General features: G+C 42.4%; 1 protein-coding gene and 1 non-coding gene across 4 annotated transcripts in view; one reads left to right on the top strand and one right to left on the bottom strand.

The window, feature by feature from the left end:
• HDAC8 (histone deacetylase 8) overlaps window positions 1–27900 on the bottom strand; it is a 307774-nt gene that overhangs the window by 5753 nt on the left and 274121 nt on the right. Inside the window, exons 10-11 of one of the 3 annotated variants that reach the window (XM_049873305.1) lie at window positions 27148–27253; window positions 4054–4296 (exon numbers count right to left, since the gene is read on the bottom strand). In XM_049873305.1, the coding sequence (XP_049729262.1) occupies window positions 4094–4296; window positions 27148–27253 (309 nt within the window). In that variant the 3' untranslated portion in view covers window positions 4054–4093. Of the gene's footprint in view, window positions 1–4053; window positions 4297–5999; window positions 6968–27147; window positions 27254–27900 lie in introns of those variants that run through there. The other 2 variants (XM_049873306.1, XM_049873307.1) reach the window with 2 other exon arrangements.
• Window positions 6634–6708, top strand: TRNAG-UCC (transfer RNA glycine (anticodon UCC)). Its single transcript has one exon. It is a non-coding gene; the product is annotated as a tRNA-Gly (tRNA).

The raw sequence follows: 27900 nt of genomic DNA, 5'->3' as shown, positions 1-27900 counted from the left end.
TAGTTTGATCCCATATAGATAGATCTTAGAAGAGCACACTGTTCAAGGCAGACTTTTTTTTTTTACTAGTTAAGCTGGTTGTAAGAAGACTTCAGGGAATATTATTATTTGAGGTTTAAAGATTACCTCAGGGCAACAATTTCAGGGGTTCATCCAGCCTCCCTGGCTCCAGAAAGTCTAGAGTACCTGAGAATTTCAAATTCTGTTCTGCATTTTCTCCCTTTTGATCAGGATTCTTCTATAGAATCTTTGATCAAAATGTTCAGTAATGGTAGCCAGGCACCATCCAGTTCTTCTGGTCTCCAGGTAAAGAAGGGAGTTGTTCATGGAGACAATTAGCCACACATTCCATTTCCTCTGCCTATTCCTTGCTCTCCTTCTTTCTCTGTTGTTCTAGGCAAATAGAGACCAACTATCGTGCCTTGAAGGAGCCTGGGTAGCACAGCGGTTAAAGCACTTGGCTTCTAACCAAAAGGTTGGCAGTTCGAACTCACCAGCCACTTTGTGGGAGGAAGATGTGAAGTCTGCTTCTGTAAAGATTACAGCCTTAAAAACCCTATGGGCAGTTCTACTCTGTCCTATAGGATCACTATGAGTCAGAATCGACTCGACACCATCGGGTTTTGGTTGTGCCTTGGATGGCTACTTGCAAGCTTTTAAGACCCCAGGCACTGCTCAATGAACTAGGAGGTAAAACAGAAGCACTAAACACATTATTAGGCCAATTAACTGGGATGTCCCATGAAACTATGACCCTAAACTTCCAAACCAGGGGACCAAATCCCATGAGATGTTTGGTTGTACATAAGCAGCCTCAGCAGCTACTGTGTGTGTGTTATTTTTGTTTTTTGGTCATTGTTGTAAATATATCTATCACACAACTTCTCATTGTGGTCTTAATTTGCATTTTCCTAATGACTAATAATACTGAACATCGTTTCATGTGCTTATTTCCCTCTGTATAACCTCTTCATGTCTTTTGCCTATTTTGTGATTGGATTTTTTTTTTAAACTGTTGAGTTTGGAGAGGTTTTTTTTTTTTTATTGTGGTGACAATATACACATTGAAATCTTCACCAATTCAACAATTTCCACATGTACAATGCAGTGACATTGTCTACATTCTTTATGTTGGGCAACCTTTGTCTCTAGCCTTTCCCAAATTATCCCACCACTGTTAACATAAACTCAATGTCTCCTAAGCAAAAACTCCCCTTTTCCCCCTCCCTCCCACCCTAGTAACCACTAATAATTTTTGGTTTCTATATATTTGTTTATTTTATATAAGTGGAATTATACAACATTTGTCCTTTTGTTACTGACTTATTTCATTCAGCATAATGTTTTCAACGTTCATCCATGTTGTAGCATGTCTGTCAGGACTTCATTTCTCTTTATGGCTGAGTCATATTCCATTGTATGTATGTACTATATTTTGTTTATCCATTCATCTGTTGATGGACATTTCGGTTGTTTCCACCTTTTGGCTATTGTGAAAAATATTTTAATGCAGAGTTTTTTATATATTCTAGGTACAAGTCTGTTGTTAGATATGTGATTTGCAAATATTTACCCTCAGTTTGTAACTTTTCATTCTTAACAATTCAACTTTTTGACGTGTACAATTACTGACATTATTTTTGCCATGTTTTGCAGCTATCACCGCTAACCATTTCCAAATTTTTTCATTGCCCTTAACAGAAACTCAAAGCCCAGTAAGCAAAACTCTCCATTTCTCCCTCCCACCTGCCTCTTGTTTGCCTTCCAGTCAATTCCAACTCATAGCGACCCATGTGTGCGGACTAGAACTGCTCCCTTGGGGTTCTGTCTTAGTTATCTAGTGCTGCTATAACAGAAATACCACAAGTGGATGGCTTTAACAAAGAGAAATTTGTTCTCTCACAGTTCAGGAGGCTAGAACTCTGATTTCAGGGCACCAGCTCCAGGGGAAGGCTTTTCTTTCTGTCGGCTCTGGGGGAATGTCCTTGTCATCAATCTTCCCCTGATTGAGGAGCTTCTCAGAGCGGGGACCCTGAGTACAAAGGATGAGCTTTGCTCCTCACACTACTTTCTTAGTGGTATGAGGTCCTCCTGTCTCTCTGCTCATTTCTCTCTTTTATATCTCAAAACAGATTGACTTAAAACACAACCTAAACTTATAGATTGAGCTCTGCCTCGTTAACCTAACTGCCACTAATCCCACCTCATTAACATCATAGAGGTAGGATTTACAATCCATGGGAAAATTACACCAGATGACAAGATGGTGGACAATCACACAATACTGGGAATCATGGCTTAGCCAAGTTGATACACATTTTTTTTGTGGGCGGACACAATTCAATCCGTAACATTTCCAAGGCTGTGACCTTTTGGAAGCAGATTGCCAGGCCTGTCTTTTAAGGCACCTCTGGGTGGGTTTGAGCCACCAACCTTTCAGCTAATAGTCAAGCACTTAACCATTTGTGTCACTCAGGGACTCCTTTCTCATCCACCTCCAGTAATGACTAATAAACTTTTTTTTTTGCCCTTTTGCTTTTTTTAAATTTTTATTGTGCTTTTTTTTAAGTGAAAGTTTACAAATCAAGTCAGTCTGTCATACAAAAACTTATATACACCTTGCTATATACTCCCAGCTGCTCTCCCCCTAATGAGAAAGCACACTCCTTCCCTCCACTCTCTATTTTGGTGTCCATTCGGCCAGCTTCTGACCCCCTCTGCCCTCTCATCTCCCCTCCAGACAGGAGCTGCCCACATAGTCTCACGTGTCTACTTGATCCAAGAAGCTCACTCCTCACCAGTATCATTTTCTATCCCATAGTCCAGTCCAAACCCTGTGAAGAGTTGGCTTTGGGAATGATTCCTGTCTTGGGCTAACAGAAGGTCTGGGGACCATGGCCTCTGGGGTCCCTCTAGTCTCAGTCAGACCATTAAGTCTGGTCTTTTTACAAGAATTTGAAGTCTGCATCCCACTGCTCTCCTGCTCCCTCAGGGATTCCCGACTAACAAACTTTTGTCTCTATGCATTTGCCTATTCTGGATATTTCATATAAGTGGGGTCATATAATATTTGTCCTTTTGTGATTGGCTTATTACATTCAGTGTGTTTTTAAGGTTCATCCATGTGTGGCATGTAGTAGGACTTCATCTTTCTTTAAGACTGAGTAATATTGTATTTACATACCACATTTTTTTAATCTATTCATTTGCTGATGGACACTTGGGTTGTTTCCACCTTTTGGTTATTGTGAATAATGCTGCAATAAACATTGTGTGAAAATATCTGTTTCAGTCCCTGCTTCCAAGTCTTTGGGGTATATACTTAGGAGTAGAATTGCTGGATCGTATAGTAATTCTATGTTTAACTTTTTGAGGAATTGCCGAACTGTTTTCCACAGCAGCTATAATATTTTACATTTCCACTAGCCATGCGTGAGTCTCAACAGGGTCTTTCACAAAGCACAGGTTTTTAGTTTTGATGAGGTCTAATTTATCAACTTTATCTTTTATGGATTGTGTTTTTGATGGTGTAATCACTTCAGGTCAAAATCTCTGGATATGCTTTGATTCTTCATCTCTTAGTTCAAGCTCCTCCATCTTATGAGTTGCCAAGCCTAACCCCAAGGTATCTCTCAAATCTGTTACTTCCTTTCTGTTCCACTGTTTCCGATTAGTCACATCTCTCATTACTCAGGCCACTCAGAACAGCCTCTTAACTGGTGCTCCTGCCTCTGGAGCTGTCCCACACACTACTGCTATTTCTGATTACATCCTTCCCTTGTCCCAAAAACATTTCAGTAGCTCCCAACCGTCTATCGATGAAGTCCGGCTCTGTAGCTTAAACTTAACCCATTAGTGCTTTCCTATCTCCACACCTCTGTTTATGTCCTTGCCTCTTCTCAGGAAAATCTACAGGGAATGCTGATGCTGAAGCTAGGGCCCTTCCGTCTGTTAGAGTATGGCCAGAGATTGATGAATGAATGAATTAATGAATGAATGAACACACAAATGAAGAAAATGCCATGTCTAAATTGTTATAACAGCACATGTTCACAGAAAGAAAGGTGAGTGTTATATTCTTTGCTGTTCTGTCTCACTCTCCAGTTACAATTTGGAGGCAATTAACAAAAACTACAGTGATAATTTTCACCAAAAGCTGATGATGAGCAATGTTGAGTTTGGGTAACAGTAAAATTTTTAGCTTTAAGTAAAGCCCATTGTTTTCTTCTCGCATCCAGCTTTTCCGGCAGTGGGTGGCAGCATGAGAAAATTCTAAAGGCCAGCGGGGTCTGGAGCCTGAGGAGACACAGAGTACAGGATAAAGGGGCAAATTCAAATGTTAATAGAGACCAAGAATGTGCCATGAATAAAGCAGACTGAGGGTAAGACATCCGGGGCCCTCTTGATATTTTTTTCCATTTTCCCACTTTGAATCATGACATGAGTATAAGAAATCATTTTCTTTCCTCTTTACTATGTACAAAAGAAGACAGAACAAAAACGGTAAATGGGATGATAAATGGAAACTGACACTTTGCCTAGAGTAAGAGATACAAAACGGAGCGGTGGGGTCTGTGGCAGACAGGAAAAAAACAAAATTTTTTTCTTGTTGACAGGAAGGTACATGCTAATAAGGCCGGCAGCTTCTACTTAGCTTCAGTCATTCACTGTTGTGCGGAAATGTGGACCCCCGGTGTGACTGGATCTTTCTGTTTTTCAAGAGAAGTCAGAAACTCACATTTTTATGGAAAATTCTCAGTGTTAAATGTGGATAACTGATTTAAAACTTTAAAGAATACTGTGTAGGACCTCAATATGTGTGGTCAAATAAAAAAATTTGGGGAGCAGAATATGGCTCATCGGTCCCCAGTTTGTGATTTCTGATTATGTCAAGGATAGTTTTTTTTAGTCTTGGGTTACACTAAGGCATAGTGTGATTATTAATGGCACTCCATTTCACTCTCAAATATAATAAAGTGTATGGTCACCTTACTCCTGATATACAAGGAAGTGCTGAATTTGGGACTCAGGAGGCCTGGGTTCTGTTGATTCATTGACTGGCTGATTTCATTTGTTCATCCATTTACTTAATAAACATTTACAGAGTGTGTAGTCTGTGTCAGGTACTCTGCTCGGTAGTGACAGGCAGTCTTTTCAGTCTTTTTTTTAATGTAGAGCAGCATTGTTCAATAGAACTCCCTGATATGATGGAAATGTTCTATATCATGTGGCTATTGAGCACTTGAAATGGGATCAGTCCAAGTAAGGAACTGGATTTTTAATTTTATTGAATTTAAATAGCCACATGTGGCTAGTGGCAACTGTATTGGACAGTACAGATATAGAACAATTTCCTCAGTTTTTTTTCATGACATTGACTAGGGGTCATCCTTATTTCCTCTTTTGTTTTCCATCCCCATTTCAATCCACTAGCAAATCCTGTCAATTTTACCTCCAAAATATATTCTAAATCCATCCACTTCCCTCCACCCTCCACTGCTCTGACTTTACTACAAACCACCATTGCCCCTTGCTTGGACAACTCCAATAGCCTCAAAACTGGTCTCTCTGCTTCCATCCTTGTCGTCTATTACCATTCTCTAAATAACTCCCAGAATATTTTACTAAAACTTAGGTTAAACCACATCACTCCTATGCTCAGAACCCTCTCATGGATTCCAATCACACCTAGAATAAAATCCAAAATATTTACCTACAAGGATTTGCAGGATCTGGTTCCACGCCTCCTGTCTCCTACCACTACTCTTCTTACTCACTCTCTTCTAGCCACAGGGGTCTTCTCTGTGTTGCTTAAACACACAAATCATTTTTCCCTTTTAAGGCCTTCTTCTTTGCACTTGCTGTTCCTTCTGCCTGTAATGCTCTGCCCTCAGATGTTCTCATTTCTCATTTCAGGCCTCAATTCAGAAGTCACGTCAGAGAGGCTTTATGACCACCCAATCTAAGTAGCCACCCCCCACCCCGCCCCGTCACTCATTTTCTGTTACATCATCCTGTTTTATTGCCTTCCATGCACCTAGCACACTGAAAACATCTTGCGTGCTTGTTTATTTGTTTGCTGTCTGTCTTCCCTCACAAGCTCTATGAGGGCAGGGACCTTGTCTGTCCTGTTCATTGCTGTATTGCTCACACCTTCAACAGTGCCTGGCACATAGAAGGTGCTCAATAAATATTCATTGAAGGAATGAGCATCTGTGGAGCTACAGGGCAGCTCATAAAGCACTTTTTCATTCAATCCATTGAGGCTTAAAGCTTGGTCATTGCCCTTAAGGACCTTATAAATGTGGCTGAGGTAAGCAAACATGCTCACAAAAACAGAATAATTTTAGGCCAACTGGCAAATGAATGTTGAAGTCAGTTAGTGTCATAGGAGTTTGGAGGAATGCTGGGGCAATTCCAGAGCCCTTGAGTCTGAGTGGCACCATAGAGGAATGGGAACATAGAACTGTAGAAAAGTGTATTCAAGACTTCAGTCCTATAACTATCCCTTTCAGGAAGGTTGTTACATCCACTTAACATCTGTATTAATATTTACCTAATATTTCTCTTGATAACAACTCACTTCTAAAACTTTAATACCTGTTTTGGCCTCATCTATCTTAAGCAATGGGAGCGGTGGTGGTTCAGTGGTAGAATTCTTGCTTTCCATGCAAGTGGGAGACCCGGGTTCAATTCCCGGCCAATGCGCCTCATGTGTAGCCACCACTCATCTGTCACTGGAGGCTTGCATGTTGCTATGATGCTGAACAGATTTCAGTGGAGCTCCCAGACCAGGACAGACTAGGAAGAAAAGCCCGGCGATCTACTTCCAAAAATCAGCCAGTGAAAACTGTATGGATTATAATGGTCTGATCCACAACTGCTCATGGGGATGGTACAGGACTGGGCAGCATTTCATTCCACTGTGCACGGGGTCGCTATGAATCAGGGGCCGACCCAACAGGAGCTAGCAACAAAACAATAATAATAATGAAATAACAGTCTTGATGTGCTTATTACATTTTTTAAATACATTAAAATAAAAATTTGACTATTAAAATGAAAAATGTCCGTGTTGTTACCTTAAATTGTCTATCACATAGAGGTGCATGAGGCACATTTTAGGAAAATCACTGTAAGGATTGCGATTGGGCAGCTGGGGCCCCGGTTGCTCTGCCACTGTTAGCCTCCCGTGATTTAAGATCCTGAATGGTGGTCTCTTCATTCAGCCTCCTTGGCTCAATCTGGTCCACTCATCTATCCCTTCATTCCACAAGCCTTTACTGATGTCTACAATGGGCTAGGGCCTTTTGTGGCTGCTAGGGTCACAGAGCAGAACAATACACAGATCTTGGCCTCAAAGAGCTCTCAGTCTAGCAAGGGAGACATATATGAAGACAAACACATCGTAGTGCATAGCAACCAAAACCCAACTCATTGCTGTGGAGTCAATTCCAACTCAGAGTGACCATAGGACAGAATGGAACTGCCCCATAGGGTTTCCAAGGAGCAGCTGGTGGATTTGAACTGCTGTCCTTTCGGTTAGCAGCCGAGCTCTTTTTTTTTTTTTTTTAATAATTTTTATTGTGCTTTAAGTGAAAGTTTACGAATCAAGTCAGTCTCTCACACAAAAACCCATATACACCTTGCTACACACTCCCAATTACTCTCCGCCTAATGAGACAGCCTGCTCTCTCCCTCCACTCTCTCTTTTCGTGTGCTTTGTGCCTTTTTTTTTTTGTGCCAGCTTCTAACCCCCTCCACCCTCTCATCTCTCCTCCAGGCAGGAGATGCCAACATAGTCTCAAGTGTCCACCTGATCCAAGAAGCTCACTCCTTACCAGCATCCTTCTCCAACCCATTGTCCAGCCCAATCCATGTCTGAAGGGTTGGCTTCCAGAATGGTTCCTGTCCTGGGCCAACAGAAGGTCTGGGGGCCATGACCACCACCGGGGTCCTTCAGCAGCCAAGCTATTAACCACTATGCCAGCAGGGCTCTTGTATGTGCATAGCAAAGTAGTTATAAAGTACCAGTATGGAGAGTGCTGAGGGCAGAAACAGAAAGGGTATGAAAGTCTTCACAGAGGAAGTGGCATCTTGAAGGGGCAAATAGGGAAAGAATGTTCCAGGCAGCAGAAACAGCGTATGTATGATGTATACAGGCAATTACAAAGTTTTTGTGACCAGGGCTTAGGAAGAGGATCAGGGATGGCATTGATGAAGCTGGAGAGGTGGACAGAGACCAAATGAGAAAAGGTCTAGAAGGCTATGGAGAGCCTCTGAAAGATTTTAAGGCAGGGAGGAAGCTTTATCTAGTGCCGTCTAGGGCTAGAGCAAGTTTTCCAGCTGCTGCCTTATCATTTGAGGGTCTCAGTTTCTACCTTGGAACAATGGCAATACAAAAGATTTCTATGAAGTCTTGGGCATGTGCTAATATGGACGGCTGATTTAACTTTTAGCTCGTAATTGTCAACTGTATTGCCTGCCTTGGAATGTAGATCCCTGCTGTCATCAGAGAGCCTTTCAATGATAATTAAGTATAACTACCAATTACCACTTGTCTGTTTCTGACCTGAATTAGAACCTGGGGCTATGGATTAATTCCACCAGGCTTCTGTCATTTACAGGATATCGGCACTTAAAGGATATTACCCTGATGCTCTCGTCTTAGCTTGCAAGGAAATACTGCAGTCTCAAACAGAATCAAAGCAATTTCTAAAATAGCCTATGATTCATTTTTTCTCCCCTCTTGTGCATAAATCTACTGGCTTCATGTGGAGAGATAGGCACAAGTAAATGTAGAGGTGACATCACAGGAGTGGGCTGCTTGCCTGTCAGCCAGCCTGTGGAGCTGGGCCTCAGGAGTTGTCTATCTGCTAGGTTAGGCAATGGCCTCCCAGCTTTTTGGGGGGCTCCCGGGTTCTTTGGTTGATGTGCCTTCTCCATATTTCTTTTTCAGACAAAAATTCTGGGCTGAGAAATCCAGGATAATGGGAATAGCAGTGGCAGGAAGAATAATACGGCCTTACATCTGTATAATGCTTTAGAGTTGTGAAAGCCATTTGCTCCATTCTACTCCACCCAAACACCAGTGGGAGATGGAAGCTGGGATTTTAGGCCTGAACCGGAGACAAAATCTTTGCTCTGTTGCAGTAAGGAGGTAAATGCTCACATTCACTGTTTACTTCAAGGCATATCATGGTTAGGACTTGAATGTAACCAGGAGATCAGAGAGGCTCCCTTCAGCTATTAGGTGCTTCCTGGAACAGAAATCCTCCAGGACAAATTGCCTGGCAGGCACAAGTTATTTATTTACCATGCCATCCCGCTTAAGCCAGCAGGTAATGCTAGTCCAGCACTGCCAGCTCCTGCACACCCTAGTTTACGTTCCCAGTGGTACCAAAGACCTTTATTGGAGCCAAAGGCACGGCCACTAACTGTGAAGCCCTGAAGGTAGGGTATGCTCTGAACATCTGGAAGTACCAACAGCTGCCAGAGTAGCTCAAGGGCTTGTGAAAGGAAAAACTGAAATTCAAGTCACATCAGCCACCACTGTGGATCTTGAAGTGAAGGGCCACTGAGCCCAGCTGTGAACAGCTGAAGAACGGGGTGGAAGGATTCTTTCTTTGGAGGAGCCATAAAAATAGTTCTACAGCGGTCTCATGTTTGCTCTGAGATCTTCCAGCACCTGGTCAGCATGGCTGAGTTTCCCCCAGTGCTCTCTGTTGCCACAGTCAGCATGAGGAGCCTCCCCTGTCCTAGCTCGCCTCCCCTAATTCACCCCACCATTATGGCCACCAGGCTGGAAGCTGGGGTAGGGTGTCAGGCTTGGCCCTCCTGGTTTTAGATTAGATTTCAGTGTCACTTTTGTGTGTATGAGTGTTGGGGGGAGGGAGAAGGGAAGAAGTGAGCCACAGATACTCAGCAGTATTGGGAGAGAGTGGCAGCTGATCCTGCTGTTGCTGCTGCCATGACTACCGCCGCCACCACCACCAAATGAATTCAGACTGGCCCAGTCAGTATAAGACCATAGGTGCCGGTCAGTGACATGAAAATGTCCTCTTCTTAAACCGAGATGCTTGTACTCAGGCAATTCTATCTGTGGGAAATCTTGGCGGGGTATAAAAGCAACCCTTTTGAAAGTTGAATCTGTAAACCTATATGTGGAAAGTGGCTGGCAGAGCGGAACATCACCACCTCCAAAGCAGAGAGGCCTCCCAGAACTTGTTTCCCAGCTCACGGGGGATATGTGCGCCTATGAAAGTAGATTAAGGATCCCCGCCGCAGCCTGTTTTAGAGATGTGAATAAAAATCTTGGCTTGGGACTGTCTCCTCTCTGGTTGACTGATTTTTCAATTGATTTGTATTTATTAGCTAATGAAATTAAAAATGATAACAGAAACACAATAAATCTCTCACAACTGGCTGTTTCTATGTCACTGTGGTGCATTCTTCACTTTGATTACTTCAAAGTCTATTATTTTGTTCTCAATTATTCTGTTTTTCTGGCACTGGCAAAAATCAATTTGTTTTATTTTCTCTTATTCATGCACTCGGTTATGCTCCTTGGGCACATTTAATCACACTGATGTTTTCATTTTATGGCCCCTCTCTAGGCACTTCAGTTGCATTGCTGCTAAGGGGCAAGCAGGCCTAATTTGCATGTTACGATAGACTTGAAGTTCTATCTCAGTTTAGAAATCTTTATGAAATCTCCCTCCAAAATATGCTTGGAGCTGCAAAGAGGCAGAAGGATGCAGGCAAGCCAGGAACCTCTAAAGATGCTTCCCTTTCTCAAAAGACAGAGAGCTCCTTGGGGATCTGACTGTGGCTTGGGGGATAGCCCTCATCAAGTGAAGCAGAGGCGATCATGGGATGAGACGTCTGCAGTTTCCTCTGGAACTTGGTGGTGACAATCCCGTAGGGGCTGCTCCTCAGCAGCAAGGCCAAGGAGGCTGGGTCTGCTTACTCTGGCGTAAAATGATTCTCAGCACTGCTGGATTTGGCTGCTGTGCTAAGGACAGCACCTGAATCTCAGTCAGTTAAAGGGCCTCCAGATAGACTGAGAAAGTTGTCAACAGCCAGGCAGTCCAGAACCCTGAATGATTTACCTTTTTTTCTCTAGTAATTTCTAACCTTCCCTTTGTCCCTCAATTATGTTAGAGCTAAAGGCTGGAGGGGAATAAGCAACACAATTGTTTCAGGTTTATACTTTGGGCAAACAGAAAAACTGCTTAAACACAATTAGAGACCTCCAACTACTCTTCAAAAGTTCTTGGTTTATTGTATACAACAACCAGCAGCTCTACCAGGCAGAGGAAAATTCCACATTTGCTCTTTTAAACTTTAGGTCAAACAACAACAACAACAGAACAAACAAACAAACAAACCAAATCTGTTGAGTCAATTCCAACTCAAATAGTGACCCAGTGACCCAGTGTTGAATAGAACTGCCCTATCTTTATGGAAGCAGACTGCCACATCTTTCTCCCGTGGAGCAGCTGAGGGGTTTGAACCACCAACCTTTTGGTTAGCAGCCAAGCACTTAACCACTGCACCACCAGGGCTCCTTAAACTTTGGGTATGATCCTCGACTTCTCATGTGGAATCTCAGCTCCCTCACTTACCTGCTGTGTAGCCTTGTACAAGCTAATTAAGCCTCAGTTCCCTCATCTGTTAAATGGGGTATCTTAGCTTCCTAGGGTTGTCACAACAAAATACCACAAGTGGGATGACTTTAAAGAACAGAAATTTATTGTCTCACGGTTCTGGAGGCTAAAAGTTCAAATCAGGGTTTTGGGTGTGTTAATTATTTCTGTGAACCTCTTTCCCAGTTTCTGGTGACTGCTGGCAATCCTTGACATTCTTTTGCTGCTTATAGATGCATCTGCCTCCGTTTTCACACGGTGTGCCCCTCCCCCCCGCCCCCACAGTGTCCGCATTCCCCTTTATAAGACACAATTTAGAAGGGATTAGGTTTTTTTTTAGGTTTAGGACCTCAATAACATAACAAAAGAAAGCCCTATTTTCAAACGTGATCACATTCACTGGTACAGGGGTTAGGACTTCGACATATATTTTTGGGAGACACAATCCAGTCTCCTGGTGGCGCAGTGGCTAAGCGCTCAGCTGCTAACTGAAAGGTCGGTGGTCTGAACACACCAGCTGCTTCACCGGAGAAAGATGTGGCGGTCTGCTTCTGTAAAGATTACAGCCTTGGAAACCCTATGGGGCAGTTCTACTCTGTCCTATAGGGTTGCTATGAGTCAGAATCAACTTGAAAGCAACGGGTTTGGTTTTGGAAATAATATTATTTACAGATTAGAGACTGATTTGCTTCCCAAACTTCAGTCCTTCTCACATTGTCAAAATTTTTGCCACATTCACATACCACTTATGTGGAAACTGTTTTATGCTGACTCTTTTTTTTTTTTTAAACTTAGCTTTACCCTAAGCAATAACAGCAAGGAGCCCTGCTGGCACAATAGTTAAGTGCTTGGTTGCTGACCACAATGTTGGTGGTTCAAACCCACCAGCGGCTCTGCAGGAGAAAGACCTGGCAGATTTGCTCCTGTAAAGATTACAGCCTAGGAAACCCTATGAGGCAGTTCTAATCTTTCACATGGGGTTGCTATGAGTCAAAATCGACTCAATGGCACCTAACAACAACACAATAATATGTGTGAAATCAAAGAGTTTGATATGATAGTTATATTTCTTTCTAATACACATTAAAACATATACATTAAACACACTAAACCCATTCCTGTCTCATATTTTACCCTATTTTTTGCAAAGCTCCTATCCTCACTTCATTCAGCTCTATTCCCAAATGTCAGCTCCTCAAAGAGGCCTTTACTGACCACCCCATCTAAAAGAGCAACCCCTTCAATTTATCAGTAACCAACTTTAAATATTTATTTGCTTATGGTCTATCTTTCCCACTAGCTCCACGATGGGCAAGGCCTTTATCTGTCCTGTTCACCTCTCTGTCATCAGTACCTAGCACAGTGCCTGGCACATATTAACACCAAATTCATATGAATGAAACATCAAAATAAAAAATTTGCCTGGCTGTAGCAAGGCATCCTTTCCACTCTGCCTGGATGGTATCAGAAAAGAGAGAGTAGGGAGCCAAGAGTTTCATCCCTGCCTGATGATAAGGGGCCCACCCACTGCTGTGTCAGTAGAGGCCACATAGGGAACAGTAACAAGGTGCCACTCTCATTCTTGGCCAGAGTGGCATCAGTGAGGGTCTAGTGGGGAATCTGAACTTCCACCCCCCACCTAGCAGTAGTGAGGGGCCCCAAAGAGTCCATGAAGGCCGACTGGGGAACCTAAATTTTACCCCCACTTGGAGGTAATGCTATCCTCCCCCATTGTGTCAAAGGAGCCCTGTTAAAACAGAAGATTTAAATAAGATCCAGAGTTTCATAAAATAATACCTCAAGTATACATGATACAATAGAAAATCACTCATCCTCCTAAGAACTAGGAAAATCTCAACTCGAATGAAAAAAGGGTAATCAACAGATGCCAACATTGTAGTGATACAGATGTTGGAATTATCTGGCAAGAATTTTAAAGCAGCCATCATGAAAATACTTCAGTGAGCAATTACAAACATCCTTGAAACAAATAAAAGAAAATCTCATCAAATAACTAGAAAGTCTTAGAAGAGAAATCGAAAGTGATAAAGGAAGAACCAAAAGAAATTTTAGAACTGGCAAGCATAGCAGTTGAAATTAACAAAACAAAGCATAAAAGCTCAATGAATGGGCTTAACAACAGAATGGAGGGGGCAGAGGAATAATCAGTAAACTGGAAAAGAGAACAATAGAAATCACCCAGTATGAACAAGAGACAGAAAATAGACTTAAAAAAAAAGAAAGAATGAAACCTCAGGGATCTGTGGGAATATAATAAAAGAGCTACATTCATGTAGATGGAGAAATAATGGCTAAAAATATCCCAAACTTGGCAAAATATATAAAGATACAAATCTACAGATTCAAGAAGTTGACTGAACCCCAAACAGGACGAACCTAAAAAATCTATGTCAAGACACATCATAATCAAACTCCTGAAAACTAAAGAAGAAAAAAAAAAAACCTGCAAAGCAGCAAAGGAGAAACAAAGCCTTACGTATAAAGGAAAGATAATTCAAATGACAGTGGATTTCTCACTAGAAATCACGGAGGCCAGAAGGAAGTGGCACATTTATCAAGTGCCGAAAGAAAATAATTGTCAATCCAGAGAAAATATCCTTCAGGAGTGAAGAGGAAATAAAGATATTCTCAGAGGAAGAAAAACTAAGAGAATTTGTTGCCAGCAGACCTACCTAAAAGAATAGTAAAGAAGTTCTTGAAATGGAAAGGAAATCATAAAAGAAGGCATTTTGGAACATTAGGAAGGAAGAAAGAACAATGGAAAGAGTAAAAATGTGGATAAATACAATGGACTTTCCTTCTCCTTTTGAGATTTCTAAATTAGGTTTTGGTAGTTGAAACAAAAATTATAATGCTGTCTGGTATGGTTCTAAATATATGTAGAGGAAATATTTAAGACAATTTTATTTTAAATAGGGGAAAGGAAAGGGACTTAAAGGGAGATAACGTTTCTACACTTCACTTGAACTAGTACAATGTTAACACCAGAGGGCTGTGATAAATTACATAGTACCATGTATACCCAGAGCAACCACTAAAAAGCCTATACAAAGCTATAACAGCCAAAAGCACGATAAATAAATCAAAATTAGATTCCAAACAAAGGTTCAAGTCACCCTCAATAAAAAAAAAAAGGGAGAAGAAAATGGAGGGAACAAAGCGAAAACAACAAAAAATTAAACGGCAGACTGAAGCCATAACATATCAAAACTACATTGAATGTAAATGGTCTAAGTACACCAATTAAAAGACAAAGATTGCCAGAGTGGCTAAAGATGTGACTCAATTACATGCTGTCTACAAGAAACTCACTTCAAATGTGATTATACAGGCAAGTTGAAAGTAAAAGGATGGATAAAGATATATCATGCAAACAGTAATCAAAATAAAACAGGAGTGGCTAGATTGACACCAGATGAAGTATGCTTCAGAGCAAAGAAAATTACCATGGACAGAGCAGGACACGACATAATAGTAAAAGGGACAGACAATCTACAAAGAAGACATAGCAATCCTAAATGTGTATGCACCAAATCCAAATAAAAGAGCTTCACAGTCCATGAAGGAAAAACTGATAGAGCTGAAAGGAGAAACAGATCCACAATTAGAGTTGGAGACTTCAGCACTCCTCTCTCAGCAATTGATAGAAAACTAGACAGAAAATCAGCAATACTCAACAATACTATGGATCAAACTGACATTTATAGAACACTCCATCAAGCAATAGCAGGATACACATTCTTTTCAAGCACCCACAGATCATATACCAAGATAGACCGTATCCTGGGCCATAAAAGAAACCTTGACAAATTTAAAAGAATTAAAATTACACAGAGTGTGTTTTCTGACCACAATGGTATCAAACTAGAAATTAAAAACCACCTAAAAAAGAACCCTCCAGGCCCAGATGGTTTCACTGGAGAATTTTACCAAACTGAAGAGTTAACACTATTTCTACACAATCTCTTCCAGAAAATAGGAGTGAACACTTCCCAACTCATTTTATAATGCCAGTATTGCCTTGATGACAAGCACAAAACGAAAAAAAATTAAACAGATCAATATCCCTCATGAATAAAAAAAAAATTTTTTTATGAAGATGCAAAAATTCTCAACAAAATATTAGCAAATATAATTCAGCAATATATATATATATAAAGAATTATACAACATGACTGTGGGATTTGTTCCAGGTATGTAAAGCTGGCTCAATATCTAAAAATCAATTAACATAATTCACCATATTAAAAGTCTATAAAGCAAAAATCACATATATATCAATCGATGCAGAAAAAGCACTTGACAAAATTCAACATCCATTCATGACAAAAACTCTCAGAAAACTAGGAATAGAGGAGAATTTCTTCAACTTGATAAGGGACATTTACAGAAAACCTACAGCTAACATCATATTTAATGGTGAAAGACTGAATATTTTCCCTCTAAGTTTGGGAACAATACAGGAATACCACTCTTACTCAACACAGTACTGGAAGTCCTAGCCAGAGAAATAAGTCAAGAAAAGGAAATAATACAGATTGGAAAGGGAAAAAATAAAACTGTCCCTATTTTTAGATGAATCATGGGCTGCGTAAAAAATCCCAAGGAATCTACAAAACAACAAAACTCCTAGAACTAATAAATAAGTTAAACAAAGTCACAGAATACAAGGTCAATATACAAAAACCAGTTTTGTTTCTATATACTAGTAATGAAGACTTGGAAACCAAAATTTAAAATATAACACCATTTACAATTGTTAAAAAAATGATATGCTTAGGTATAAAACTAACAAAACTGTATTGGCTTTTCTGCTGAAAATTACAAAATGCTAATGAAACAAATCACAGAAGATCTAAATAAATGGGAGAGACACACTATTTTTTTGGATTGGGAGACTCAACATAGTAAATTGATATACACACTTAGCAAAATTCCTATCAAAACAACATAAAGATTTTTGGTAGATACAGACAATATTATTCTAAAACTTATATAGAAAGGCAAAGGAACTAGAATAGCTAAAACAATTTTGAAAAATAAGAAAGTAAGGGGAATTACTCTACCTGATTTTAAGATTTATTATGTATCTACAGTAATCAAGACTGTGTGGAAGGATAGACATATAGATCAATGGAACAGAATAGAAAATCCAGAGAGACCGTGACTGAAATAATTGCCTTAGAATGAATGAGAATTTTGGAAAAGAAGGTGGTCCGAGGAGGTACCTGGATGCTCTGCCCTGCTACCAGACGGAAGAGGCTTTACCTTGTGAACCCAAACAAATGAAAGCACTCTAGAATTCCTAGAACTACCTAAGAAAGGAAATAGCAACTGAGAAATGTAAAATACTCGCCCTCCTGTGCCTTATTTTTCCAGCAGTGTGTAGGTACAGTGATGAGATTTTGTAAGCCAAAAATTGGGACATAAGATCTGAAAAGAGTATTGTCTTTTTCTTAAAAACAAACAGATAATTATTACTTTTTTTCTGACTACACAAACAATACATGTTCATGGTGTATCATGGATTAAATTATGTCCCCCCGCAAAATGTGTTTATCAGTTTGGCTGAGCCATGATTCCCAGTATTGTGTGCTTTTCCTATATGTTGTAAATTCTGCCTCTATGATGTTAATGAGGAAGGATGGGTGGCCCTGGTGTTAGTGTGTTAGTGAGGCAGGACTCAATTTACAAGATTGGATTGTGTTTTGAGGCAATCTCTTGAGGTAAAAAAGAAGTGAGCAGAGAGACAGGGGGACCTCATACCACCAAGAAAGCAGTGCCAGGAGCAGAGTGCGTCCTTTGGGCCTGGGGTCCTGTGTAGAGAAGCTGCTAGTCTGGGGGAAGACTGATGAGAAGGCCGACAGAGAAAGCCTTCCCCTGGAGCTGACACCCTAAATTTGGACTTTTAGCCTGCTTCACTGTGAGAAAATAAACTTCTCTTTGTTAAAGCCATCCACTTGTGGTATTTCTGTTATAGCAGCACTAGATAACTAAGGCATGGTGGAAATTTCGGGAAAAATAAAGAAAAAAGTAAAAAGAATAAAAATTACCTATAATTCCAATCCCACCACCAAAGATAACTACTGTTAGCATTTTTGTTATATTTCCTTCTAGTGTTTTTCTGTGCGTATCCATGTACGCACTCACTCACACATATAAAACCAAAAAACTAAACCCACTGCTGTCAAGTCAATTTCGACTCATAGCGACCCTATAGGACAGAGTAGTACTGCCCCATTGAGTTTCCGAGGAGCGCCTGGCGGATTTGAACTGCCAACCTCGTAGTTAGCAGCTGTAGTACTTAACCACTATGCCACCAGGGTTTCCACTCACACATACATATTACTTTATATTTACAAAATTGAGACTATATGGCATTAAAACGTTTTGTATCCTGTTTTTTTTTTCATTTAACAGTGTTCCACGAGCATACTCTCACGTCATCAAATTATCATTAAAAACTTGCTTTTTCATTGACTGCAACAAATTCTACCATGAATATGTAGCAAGATAATGTACCATACTTCAAATACAACACATAAAAACAGAAGATATCAAGGATATGTTTCTGTGAAACCATACTTTTCTTCCCCAATAGCTTCTCATCTCAGCTGGTATCCAGGCTGGAACCTGAGAGTCACTTTTACCTCTTCTTTTCTCCCTGGTCCTGTATCAATGACCTACCTTCAAGTCTTCACAACAGCTCTCAGCAATTCCTTCTTATTTCCACTGCCACTGTTCTAGTCCAGGTCCTTGCAGGCTCCCCTTGGTCTACCACCGTGATCCATTCTGAACAACACTGCATTATGTCATGTTCTAATTCCAGAACCTATAGTGGCTTCCACTTTATTGTATCATATATAGACTACTTAACCTCAAATTCAAGGGAGTCTGCAATCTGCTCGCTCTTCCCCTATTCAAGTTTCCCTTGCTTTCAAGCATTTCCTCACTCCTATCTATTCAAATCTTCCCGGCATTCTGAAAGCAGTATTCCTAAGTCTTCTCCTCCAGCTTCTTCTTATTATATCCTGATCTGTCCAAGGGGTTATTTTTGTCTTCTCAAGTAGGCTTCTCAGCTGTTTATCAGAAGCAGTGACCATGTCCTAAACTTCTCTTATGTCTCCCATGTCACTAGGCACATGGGCAGTTCAAAAAATATGTGAGGATTGATTTAGATGGACTTTAAAGTGGAAACACAATAATACCTCTTAAAATTAAACTGGCCCAGAATCTCACTTTGGGAGACATTATAGGATGAGAAGGGTTTTCAAGGGTCAAATGGAAAAAGGAGACAGGGGATGATATGCAGACCTGACTGGGCAATGCTCCGAGGAGGGGCACCAAATCTAGGTTCAAATCCTGAGCTCACCATTTACTTGTATGGGCATGTTACACAACGTCTTTGGATACCACTTTCCTACCATGTAAGTGACCGTGAAGATCAAATTAGATAATATATACACGGCATCCAGCTCACGGTGTTACCTAGTAGACTTTCAATAATGGTAGATCTCACCTCATGGATTTTGGTAGATATTTCAAGTTTCCATAAATAATGTGCCAAGGGTTTTTACGGCAGGGAAGGGGAGATGAGGGAAGGACATCGAAGAGATCCTCACTTGAAGTCATGTAAATGGGCTCAGGGCATCCTTGACAATCCTGCTCCAAAGTCTTTCCAAGAAGCTCTAGAGCAATGATCAGTCTTTCCTCGGAACCAACTCTGCCTTTTGACTTATCCTTATGGCTTCTCAGGAAGGAAGAGAAGAAGGTGTGGAATAAAGCTGAGTTTCATGGTGTAGAATCCTACCAAGGTAAGAGCACTGCTTCAAGCTTAGGGCTCCAGCAGGTGTTGGGCATGCCCGGAGTTGAAGCCCCAGTTGCTAGTCCCTAGAAAAACGTCAATCTCAGGCTTCAGCTTGCCAGAGGAGGTGCTGCTTACACCCAGCAGAAACGCTCTCCTGAGAATATTACCAGTGGATGTGTAAAGGCTCTCGTCTTGGGACTGTGGAACCAACTCGACGGCACCTAACAACAACAACTGGCTGACTTACTCCAAAGAAATTGGCTCACAGTGAACCTTCCATAGTTGAAACAGTGCTGATGTGATCAATCCCCGGAGGCAGCTGGCTCCCCAAACCTGGTTGGCTCTGCATGGATGCACAAGGGTAGAAATGGGAGTTTTTCTAGGTCTAGGACTAGGGCTGGTGGCCACAGCATACTTCAGGCAGCAGGGTTGGGGGAACAGGCTTCTTCCATCTTCTGGCCTTCTCTTTTGCTTCTTTACTCAACCCAAAATGGAGCTGGAGACTTCAGATTACATATAGTGGAGTGATGTGGGGCATATTCGGGGGTAGGGAGGGATAAAAGGCCTAGGTCAGGGGCCAAAATTTCGAGTGTCTTTCTCCCGTTTCCAGGGAGACATAAGATTTCAGGTGCTTGGTTGGATCAGCCACATGGAAGGAGCTGGGTGTGCAGTGCAGGGATGGGAAGGGTTTACTAGGGTCAGTAGGAAAAAGCAGACAGGGACTGATGAATAGACTTGACTGGGCAATGTTGCTAAGGAGAGGAGGGGCACCAGGAAGGCCAAACAGCCAAGGTCCTAAATCAGAGAGACCTGGGTTTAAATGTCCACTCCACCACTTATTGGCACAGTGTGAGCATATGGTCAGTGCTTAGCAATTACTCGTTGAATAAATGAATAAAGGTGACCTGGAGCAAGTCACTTATCATCTCTGAGCCTGTTTCACCATCTGTAAGATAAATAGGAGCTACTATTCTTATTATTTCCCCTGTGCTGTCTCTCTTTACAGCCACATCAGTTTGTTGGCCCATTTCCTCAACTTTGCATTGTAGAGGCTGTCATGCTAAGCCTCTTTCATTAAGAGTCAGAAAGGGTGGATGTGCACAAGGCCTTTCTCTTCCCTTTTGTGTCCTTCTCCTCTCCCTACTTTCCTCCTCCTACTCACCTCCTGGCCCCTTTCATTCCCTTTTCCACCCCAGAGAAACTCAGGGTACAGTTCTGGGAACTCACAGCAAGTGTAGAAACATCCAGTTACAGCTCCAACACGTACTCACAAATGCACAACTCACCTCCCACCACATACATACACAGAGCATTGGGCCTGGGCTGCAGCATGAAGCTCTATACCCCCTCGAGGACTCCTACTTGATTCAGATGTCATCAGTACCAGAGACCTAGAAAAACTCCTAGCTCTACCCTTGTGCATCCATGCAGAGCCAACCAGGTTTGGGGAGCCAGCCCCCTCCGCGGATTGATCACATCAGCACTGTTTCAACTCTGGAAGGTTCACTGTGAGCCAATTTCTTTGGAATAAGTCAACCAGTTGTTGTTAGGTGTTGTCGAGTAGGTTCTGACTCATAGTGACGCTATAGGACAAAGTAGAATTGCCCCATGGGGTTCCCAAGGAGCAGCTGGTGGATTTGAACCGCTGACCTTTTGGTTAGCCCCTGAGCTCTTAACCACTGGGCCATGAGGGCTCCTAAGTCAACCACAGGTAAGGAGAATAAGTTTGAGCACATGAAGATGGTGCTAGGATGATTTTACAGTAGTGGCCATGAGCTAGGCAGAGCCATCCACTCTCTAACCCATACTTTCTGTGAATAATGATATATATCTTTTTTTAAAATAATTTATTTGATCATTTTTTGTTGTTGAGAATATACACAGCAGAACATACACCAATTCAACAGCTTCTACATGTACAACTCAGTGACATTGATTACATTCTTCGAGTTGTACAACCATTCTCACCCTCCTTTTCTGAGTTGTTCCTCCCCCATTACCATAATAAACTCACTGTTCCCTGAAGTGATACATATTTTCATGATAGCCCTTGGCAGGAAAAAAAACTGTTTGTGGAAGCAAAAGAAAGTTTTTCTCTGTACGAAGCTAACAACTTGCACTGACTTTCCATGGTTATATTTTTGTCTCCCCTTCCCCTCCTTGGAAAGACCAATGGGTAGTAAAGATTGGATGAGTTCTAAGTTTGCCTGTTCCTTCAGTCATTCTGTGGCATGTGGAATGCATCTTCTATGAGATCAACCTTCTCAGGTTTGATTTCTAATAGGTTAAAATTCTACCTTTTGTGCTTCTAAGGGATGTGGTATTCAAAAGCTGAACAAATTCAGCTAGACATGCTGGCTAAACTCCCTCTTATAGAGTGGAGCTGAATCCATCCACTCCCTTATTGCCATTTCACCTCCCCAAATCAATCTGTACCACTTTTTTCTTCGTTCTCACTCTTTTATTAAGGAGGTGGGGGCAACAGCAAGAAATGGCCACCTTTGCTGAGGTTTTTATACATAGGAACAAATGACAGTCTTGTAGACAGGTTCAGGAAAATCTTTCAGAATGCAGAAAATTCAGCAGTCTTTTCCACACTGACCATTGTCATGGCAACACACTATCTGATGGCAGCATGCGTCAACAGGCTGGAGGGGCACAGTCTCAGTATAGCAGGTTAGCCTGACCATTTTTAGCAACACTTGGACTTCTTTCTAGCATTGTTTCTTCTAGGTTTAGCTGAATTTCTTTCCGGTTCTGGACTTGTTGTGCTCTGCTAATTTGCACAGCTAGAACACAATACTCTGTCAATAAGAAAGGACTGGAAATGTAAAGTCATAACATTCCTAGTAGTCTATAGCCACTGTACTTGCTGTCTGCCCTCCCTGACCCCCCCCACCCACTCTTTCCCACTTAGTTTCTCTTCTTCTCCACATCAGTTGTTTCCCACACCTCCCCCATCTAACAACTTTGACCCATTTACCAGTCCCTGCAGTCTCACCATGTTTTTGTTTTTTAGTTTTTTCTTTATTTTCTCGTTTTAACATACAACATCCTAGAATCTTAGGGTTGAAAGGAACCTTAAAAGTAATCTAGTCCAATCATCCTCCCCCAACACAAAAGCCTCAACAATGTGACAGCCCAGTGATTGTCTAGCTTCTACTTGCGTGTCTCCAGAGACAGAGACCTCATTCCTTCCCAGGCAGCCGGTTCCACACTTTAGGTGGTTCTAATTGTTAGAAAATTCTTCCTTTTATTTCTATCGAATGAAAATCTGTCTTTTTATAATATCTACCATGGGTCCTAACTCTGTCCCCTGGGGCCACATAGACCCTGTCTACTCCCACTGCTCTGGGACAGCCTTTCAGAGGTCTGAAGTAGAGACCACATCTCCCTGAGTCTTCTCTTCTCCGAAAAGGCCCAACTCCTCCAACCAGATGTCTTGGAAGAAGGGCTCCAGTCCTCTCCCCGTCCCCACTGACCTTCTGGAACATACTCCTATTTGTCTAGAGCCCTTTTAAAGTGAGGTCCATGCTGCATCAGCATCTCTGGAGCCACAGTGCCTTGGTGACTCACACTAAGCTCTGCATTGACTATAAACCCTAACTTTCTTCCACACAAAATGCTGCTAAGCCATGTCTTCCCATCTTGTATATGTCCAGTTGCTTTTGATTTCTTTAATTGCTTTATCTGTGTGTTCCTTGGCTTGTTCTGCATATTGCCTCATTTCCTTCCTGATGTCTTGAAGGGTTCTGCATATTAATCTTTTGTATTCTGCCTCTGGTAATTCCAGGAAGGCACTTCCATCTAGAAGATCCTTTGATTCTTTCTTTTGAGAGCTTGTTGAGGCGATCATGGTCTGTTTCTTTATGTGACTTGATATTGACTGTTGTCTCCAAGCCATCTTTAAGTTATATTAGTTTATTTTATGTTTGCTTACTGTATCGTAGCTTCTTGCTTTGTTTTGTTTTGAAATGCCCAGATGGGTTGCTTGAGTGAGCTAGCTTGATTATTTTTGCCTTTGGAGCTGTGATGTCCTGTCCCCAGATGGCTAGAGCTGTTATCAGGTATATCAGTCTAGGAGTCCATTCATTTTTCTTGTATGAATTCAGCTCAGGTGTGTGGTACGGACTCTGTCCTACAGTCTTAGAGGGGCAGGGGTGATTGGTGTAGGTACCGGTATCTGGTTGCAGCAGGGGGTCACACTCTGAACAAGGCAGGGGACTGAGAATCATCCCCCATGTGTCTCTGAGGAAAGCGTGTCCCTGTTCTCTAGAGTGTACAGGTGGGTGGGTTGTGCAGATGGACCATGGGCACCCAATGTTTTTGGTTGTAAGGACTGGGAAGTACCAGTTATCCTTGGACCCCTGCCGCGGGTGGCTGGGTGACCTGAGTGGAGCCACCAGTCCTTAGGCCCCTGATGTGGGTAGGTGAGGACCCTTTTTAATAGGCAAAGCAATGTCAAACATCAAACACCCACCTCTCCACCATACAGCTGAAATGGTTGGAGTCTGCCAACAAGGACCTATTCTCCTGAAATAGGTCCACACAGGCCCATGCAGAGGGGAAAGGTACTCAAAGTCCATGGACCATTTATGCCTGGATAGGAGCCGCTTCTGTCCAGAGCTCCCCTGGTTAGTGGAGCTGGCAAATTATCTTTTCCCCTAATTGCAAATTTATTCCTTCTCCAAGGCTGGGAGGATGGCTCTAGATGCTCAACAGGGCCTATCTCAGGCCCAGGGAAGTCAGCTGCTAAAGCCAGCTTGGGAGCAGGGGGCGCGGTAAAATATAAGCAAGTACTTAGCTTTTGCCGAGAACATCGTTCTTCTCTGGTTCCGGAGGTGTGAGTAGGCTGTGTGACTGGCTCCTTCTCCCTGAGAAAACTGCGGCTGAACACTAGTACCAGCCCACTGCAGCCACTCCCGGGAGTGGTGCCTGAGGGCTCCTGGAGATTCAGGTCTGGTAACCCCTCTCCACTTCTGAACTATGTCTTCCTCCCCCTGCCCCTCAGTTCATTTTCTAAGCTTGCCTTTGATGTTCAGGGCTCCTAGCTTGTCATAAATACACTCGTTTCACTTGTTTTTTCAGGTCTTTGTTGTAAGAGGGCTCTCCAGAAGTGTCTGTCTATTCCTCTATCTTGGCTCCGCCTCTCCTGTTGCTTTTGAGAATTCAAATCCTGGCCCATATGTTTTTTTTCTCCTGTCTAATTTTTTTTTTAACTTTTATTGTGCTTTAAGTGAAAGTTTACAAATCAAGTCAGTCTCTCATACAAAAATTTATATACACCTTGCTACATACTCCCAGCTGCTCTCCCTCTAATGAGACAACACACTCCTTCCCTCCACCCTCTATTTTGGTGTCCATTCGGCCAGCCTCTGACCCCCTCTGCCCTCTCATCTCCCCTCCAGACAGGAGCTGCCCACATAGTCTCATGTGTCTACCTGATCCAAGAAGCTCACTCCTCACCAGTATCATTTTCTATCTTATAGTCTAGTCCAATCCCTGTCTGAAGAGTTGGCTTTGGGAATGATTCCTGTCTTGGGCTAACAGAAGGTCTGGGGACCATGACCTCCGGGGTCCTTCTAGTCTCAGTCAGGCCATTAAGTCTGGTCTTTTTACAAGAATTTGAGGTCTACATCCCACTGCTCTCCTGCTCCCTCAGGGATTCTCTGTTGCGTTCCCTGTCAGGGCAGTCATTGGTTGTAGCTGGGCACCATCTAGTTCTTCTGGTCTCAGGCTCATGTAGTCTCTGATTTATGTGGTGCTTTCTCCCCTGTTTAATTTCATTGTGTTACGATCAGAATATTGCTTTATTCTGTTAGGATCTTTAAAATATCTTGACTTAACATGTAACTTGTGTGTCCTCTAATAGCTTCCATTATTTTTCTCCAACTCTCATCCTAGTCTTTTATCTCAAGTCTTTTAAAAATTTATTCCTATTTTGGGTTTCTTACCTTTCCTATCTCTTCCCTTTAAATTACTTTCCATATATCCTCTCTTGCTTGTCATTTCCATTTCCTCAATAGCAAGATATCACTACTCTCTGGAAGGTATGTGTACAAGTGCATACGCAGGAAAGCATGAGGGCACACAGATATCTGCGTGTTATGTAGGTGTGAACAAGTAGCTGCAGAGGCTTGTTTAGTTTCTCAGTTTCTATTGCTTTTTCTGTGTTCTACCAGGATTTAGAGCTTGGATGGGGGGAAATGGCAAGGTTGGGGAAAGAGGAGGAAGAAAAGTTGGTTCATAATTGGTCCCAAAGGAAACGGGAAACGTTTCCAGGGTCTGAGAGGTGCAGGAGGACATTAGGGTGGGATCTCTATGTTTAATTCAGGGATGTAACACCAAGGGAAGGACTGGAGAAGGGCCAGGAATAGAAGAACCCTGAGGCCTTAAGAGTTGGACAAGGGAGGAGGATTTGGCTAGGAAGTGAGGACTTGTGCAGTCAGTAGCCATTGAAAGGTCAGAGGGAAGTGGCTTAAAACTATAGGGTCAGGAGAAGGCTGAGGGCTATGCGATACCTTAGAAGGGGCACTGCGCCTTGCTGTGTGCATAATTTTGAGAGTCAGTGTCTAATTAGGTTAGAAAATTTTCTCTGGCCAATGGAGCTTGGGATGTGGAGTCCCTGCCTATGGACTATGCTGTTGTCATAGAATGGGCTCTGCTGGTGGATGTGGCCCTTCATATAATCCTTAGCAAAAATCCACTGGATATAACATATTGCCTCAGACTAACTCCAGGGCAGAACAGACCTCCCTTTCATGTTGGATTATCTTCTGATGAGGGAATCAAAGATAGGAGAACTGGTGCTATCTTGGCCATTTTGTAAATAAACACGGGAGTTTCACTCTCTAGGATGGGCAATACGATACCCATGACCACTTAAACTCTGCAAATAATTATACACACATACATACAAATTCAATTAAACAGGAAAATAAGTGCCAAAACACTTAAAAAGAATGGTAAATGAAGTGAGTTGAGTTGGAAAGCAGCAGCTGGGTTGGGGGGTGGTGGTGCGGGGAAAGGTTCTACTGGAAGGCGAAGGACAGTTTCCCCAAATAGCTAGTGGATAGTGTGATCAAGAGGGCAGTGACCTGATGACTATGTTTTCCCTCTCTCCAGAGGCCAGAACAATTCTAGGCCAGCCTTAGGGAGGAGAAGAAGGAGAAGGCAGCAGCCCCATTTCCAGTCCTCTGGATGAGTCTAGGGAATCTACTCTCAAAGGTATCAGAAGTCCTGCCTATACATTGTAGTCCTGCAGTCCCTCAAGGGTCTGTTGGATCAAGGAACTATACTGCAACAGAAGGTCTGGGAGCTTTCACCACCCCACCGCAAGCCTGAATTGACTTGAACTTCTCTCATTTTAAAGAGGGCTTTATTGTTGGCCTTTGGAAAGAAAAAGGGTTGCAGGGCACACGTTAGACGTGGTTTTCCACTGGCAATATCTGAAGCTGAGCCTTTTGTCCTTCTGAAGGTGACATTAGCCAGCCAAATGACAATTCCAACCAGAGGGTCAAGTGAGGAATTCCAACTACAAGCTGTCAGGTCAAGAAGAGGTTTCCCTTCCACATCATTAAAACAATTATCCACCAAAAGTCAAATGGTATTTGCGGAAGCCTCCACTGATGGGTGGAACGAGGAGGGCAGGACTCAAGGGGTGGGGCTCACCTTTGATATAGTTGAGGATTTGCTGGACTCGGTGGGGCTCATTGCGGTCTGGCCGGCAGCTTGGCGTGATTTCCAGCACATAATCAGGACCATATGCTGTGAAAAACTGTAAGGAAAAGGGAAAGGCCAAAAAACTGACTAAACCACATAAAATCTCTAAAGCAAGCCACATACAAACAGAACAATCAAAAGAACTCACCATTAGGGACAAGGGGAGGGAGACCTAGTTGGGCAGGGCAGGATGATGCAGCGGGAAGCCCTGTCCTAGGTGGCACTACTCCCCTTGTTCAAAACCTTTCAGAATTTAGTCCATTGCTAAATTCTTTAGCTTGTTGTTCAAGGCTGTCCCTGCTTAAGTCCCAGCTTTTGTCTTCAGCCATAGCTCTTACTGTTCCCCAGTTCTCTAGGCACATTAGACTCTTTTGTACCCCCCGAAATCATACCATGCTTTGTCTCCTCTTAGGATCTTTTACTCTTTTCTGGGGGCTGCAAAGCCCCCCACCCCCCAACTCCTGCTGCCTGTGAAAAACCTCCCCATTCTTCCAGGAGCAGCTCAAATGTCACCTCCTTCGCAAAACTGTCCCTCATTCTCCACCAACCCCCAGAGCATTCTGCTGGTACCTCTCTTACAGCCCTTGTTCAATAAATAGTACTGGCTATATTTTTTTTTTTTTATATAGCACATGCAGGTCACTGTGCTGGCTGCTGTGGGGGCTAGAAAGACGGACAAGACCTCCTGTGTGGCCCTCTGAG

The sequence above is a fragment of the Elephas maximus genome, chromosome X (assembly GCF_024166365.1).
Source record: "Elephas maximus indicus isolate mEleMax1 chromosome X, mEleMax1 primary haplotype, whole genome shotgun sequence".
NCBI lineage: Eukaryota > Metazoa > Chordata > Mammalia > Proboscidea > Elephantidae > Elephas > Elephas maximus.
Note: the sequence above shows the minus strand (reverse complement) of the source record. Positions and strands in the feature narration are given on the sequence as shown.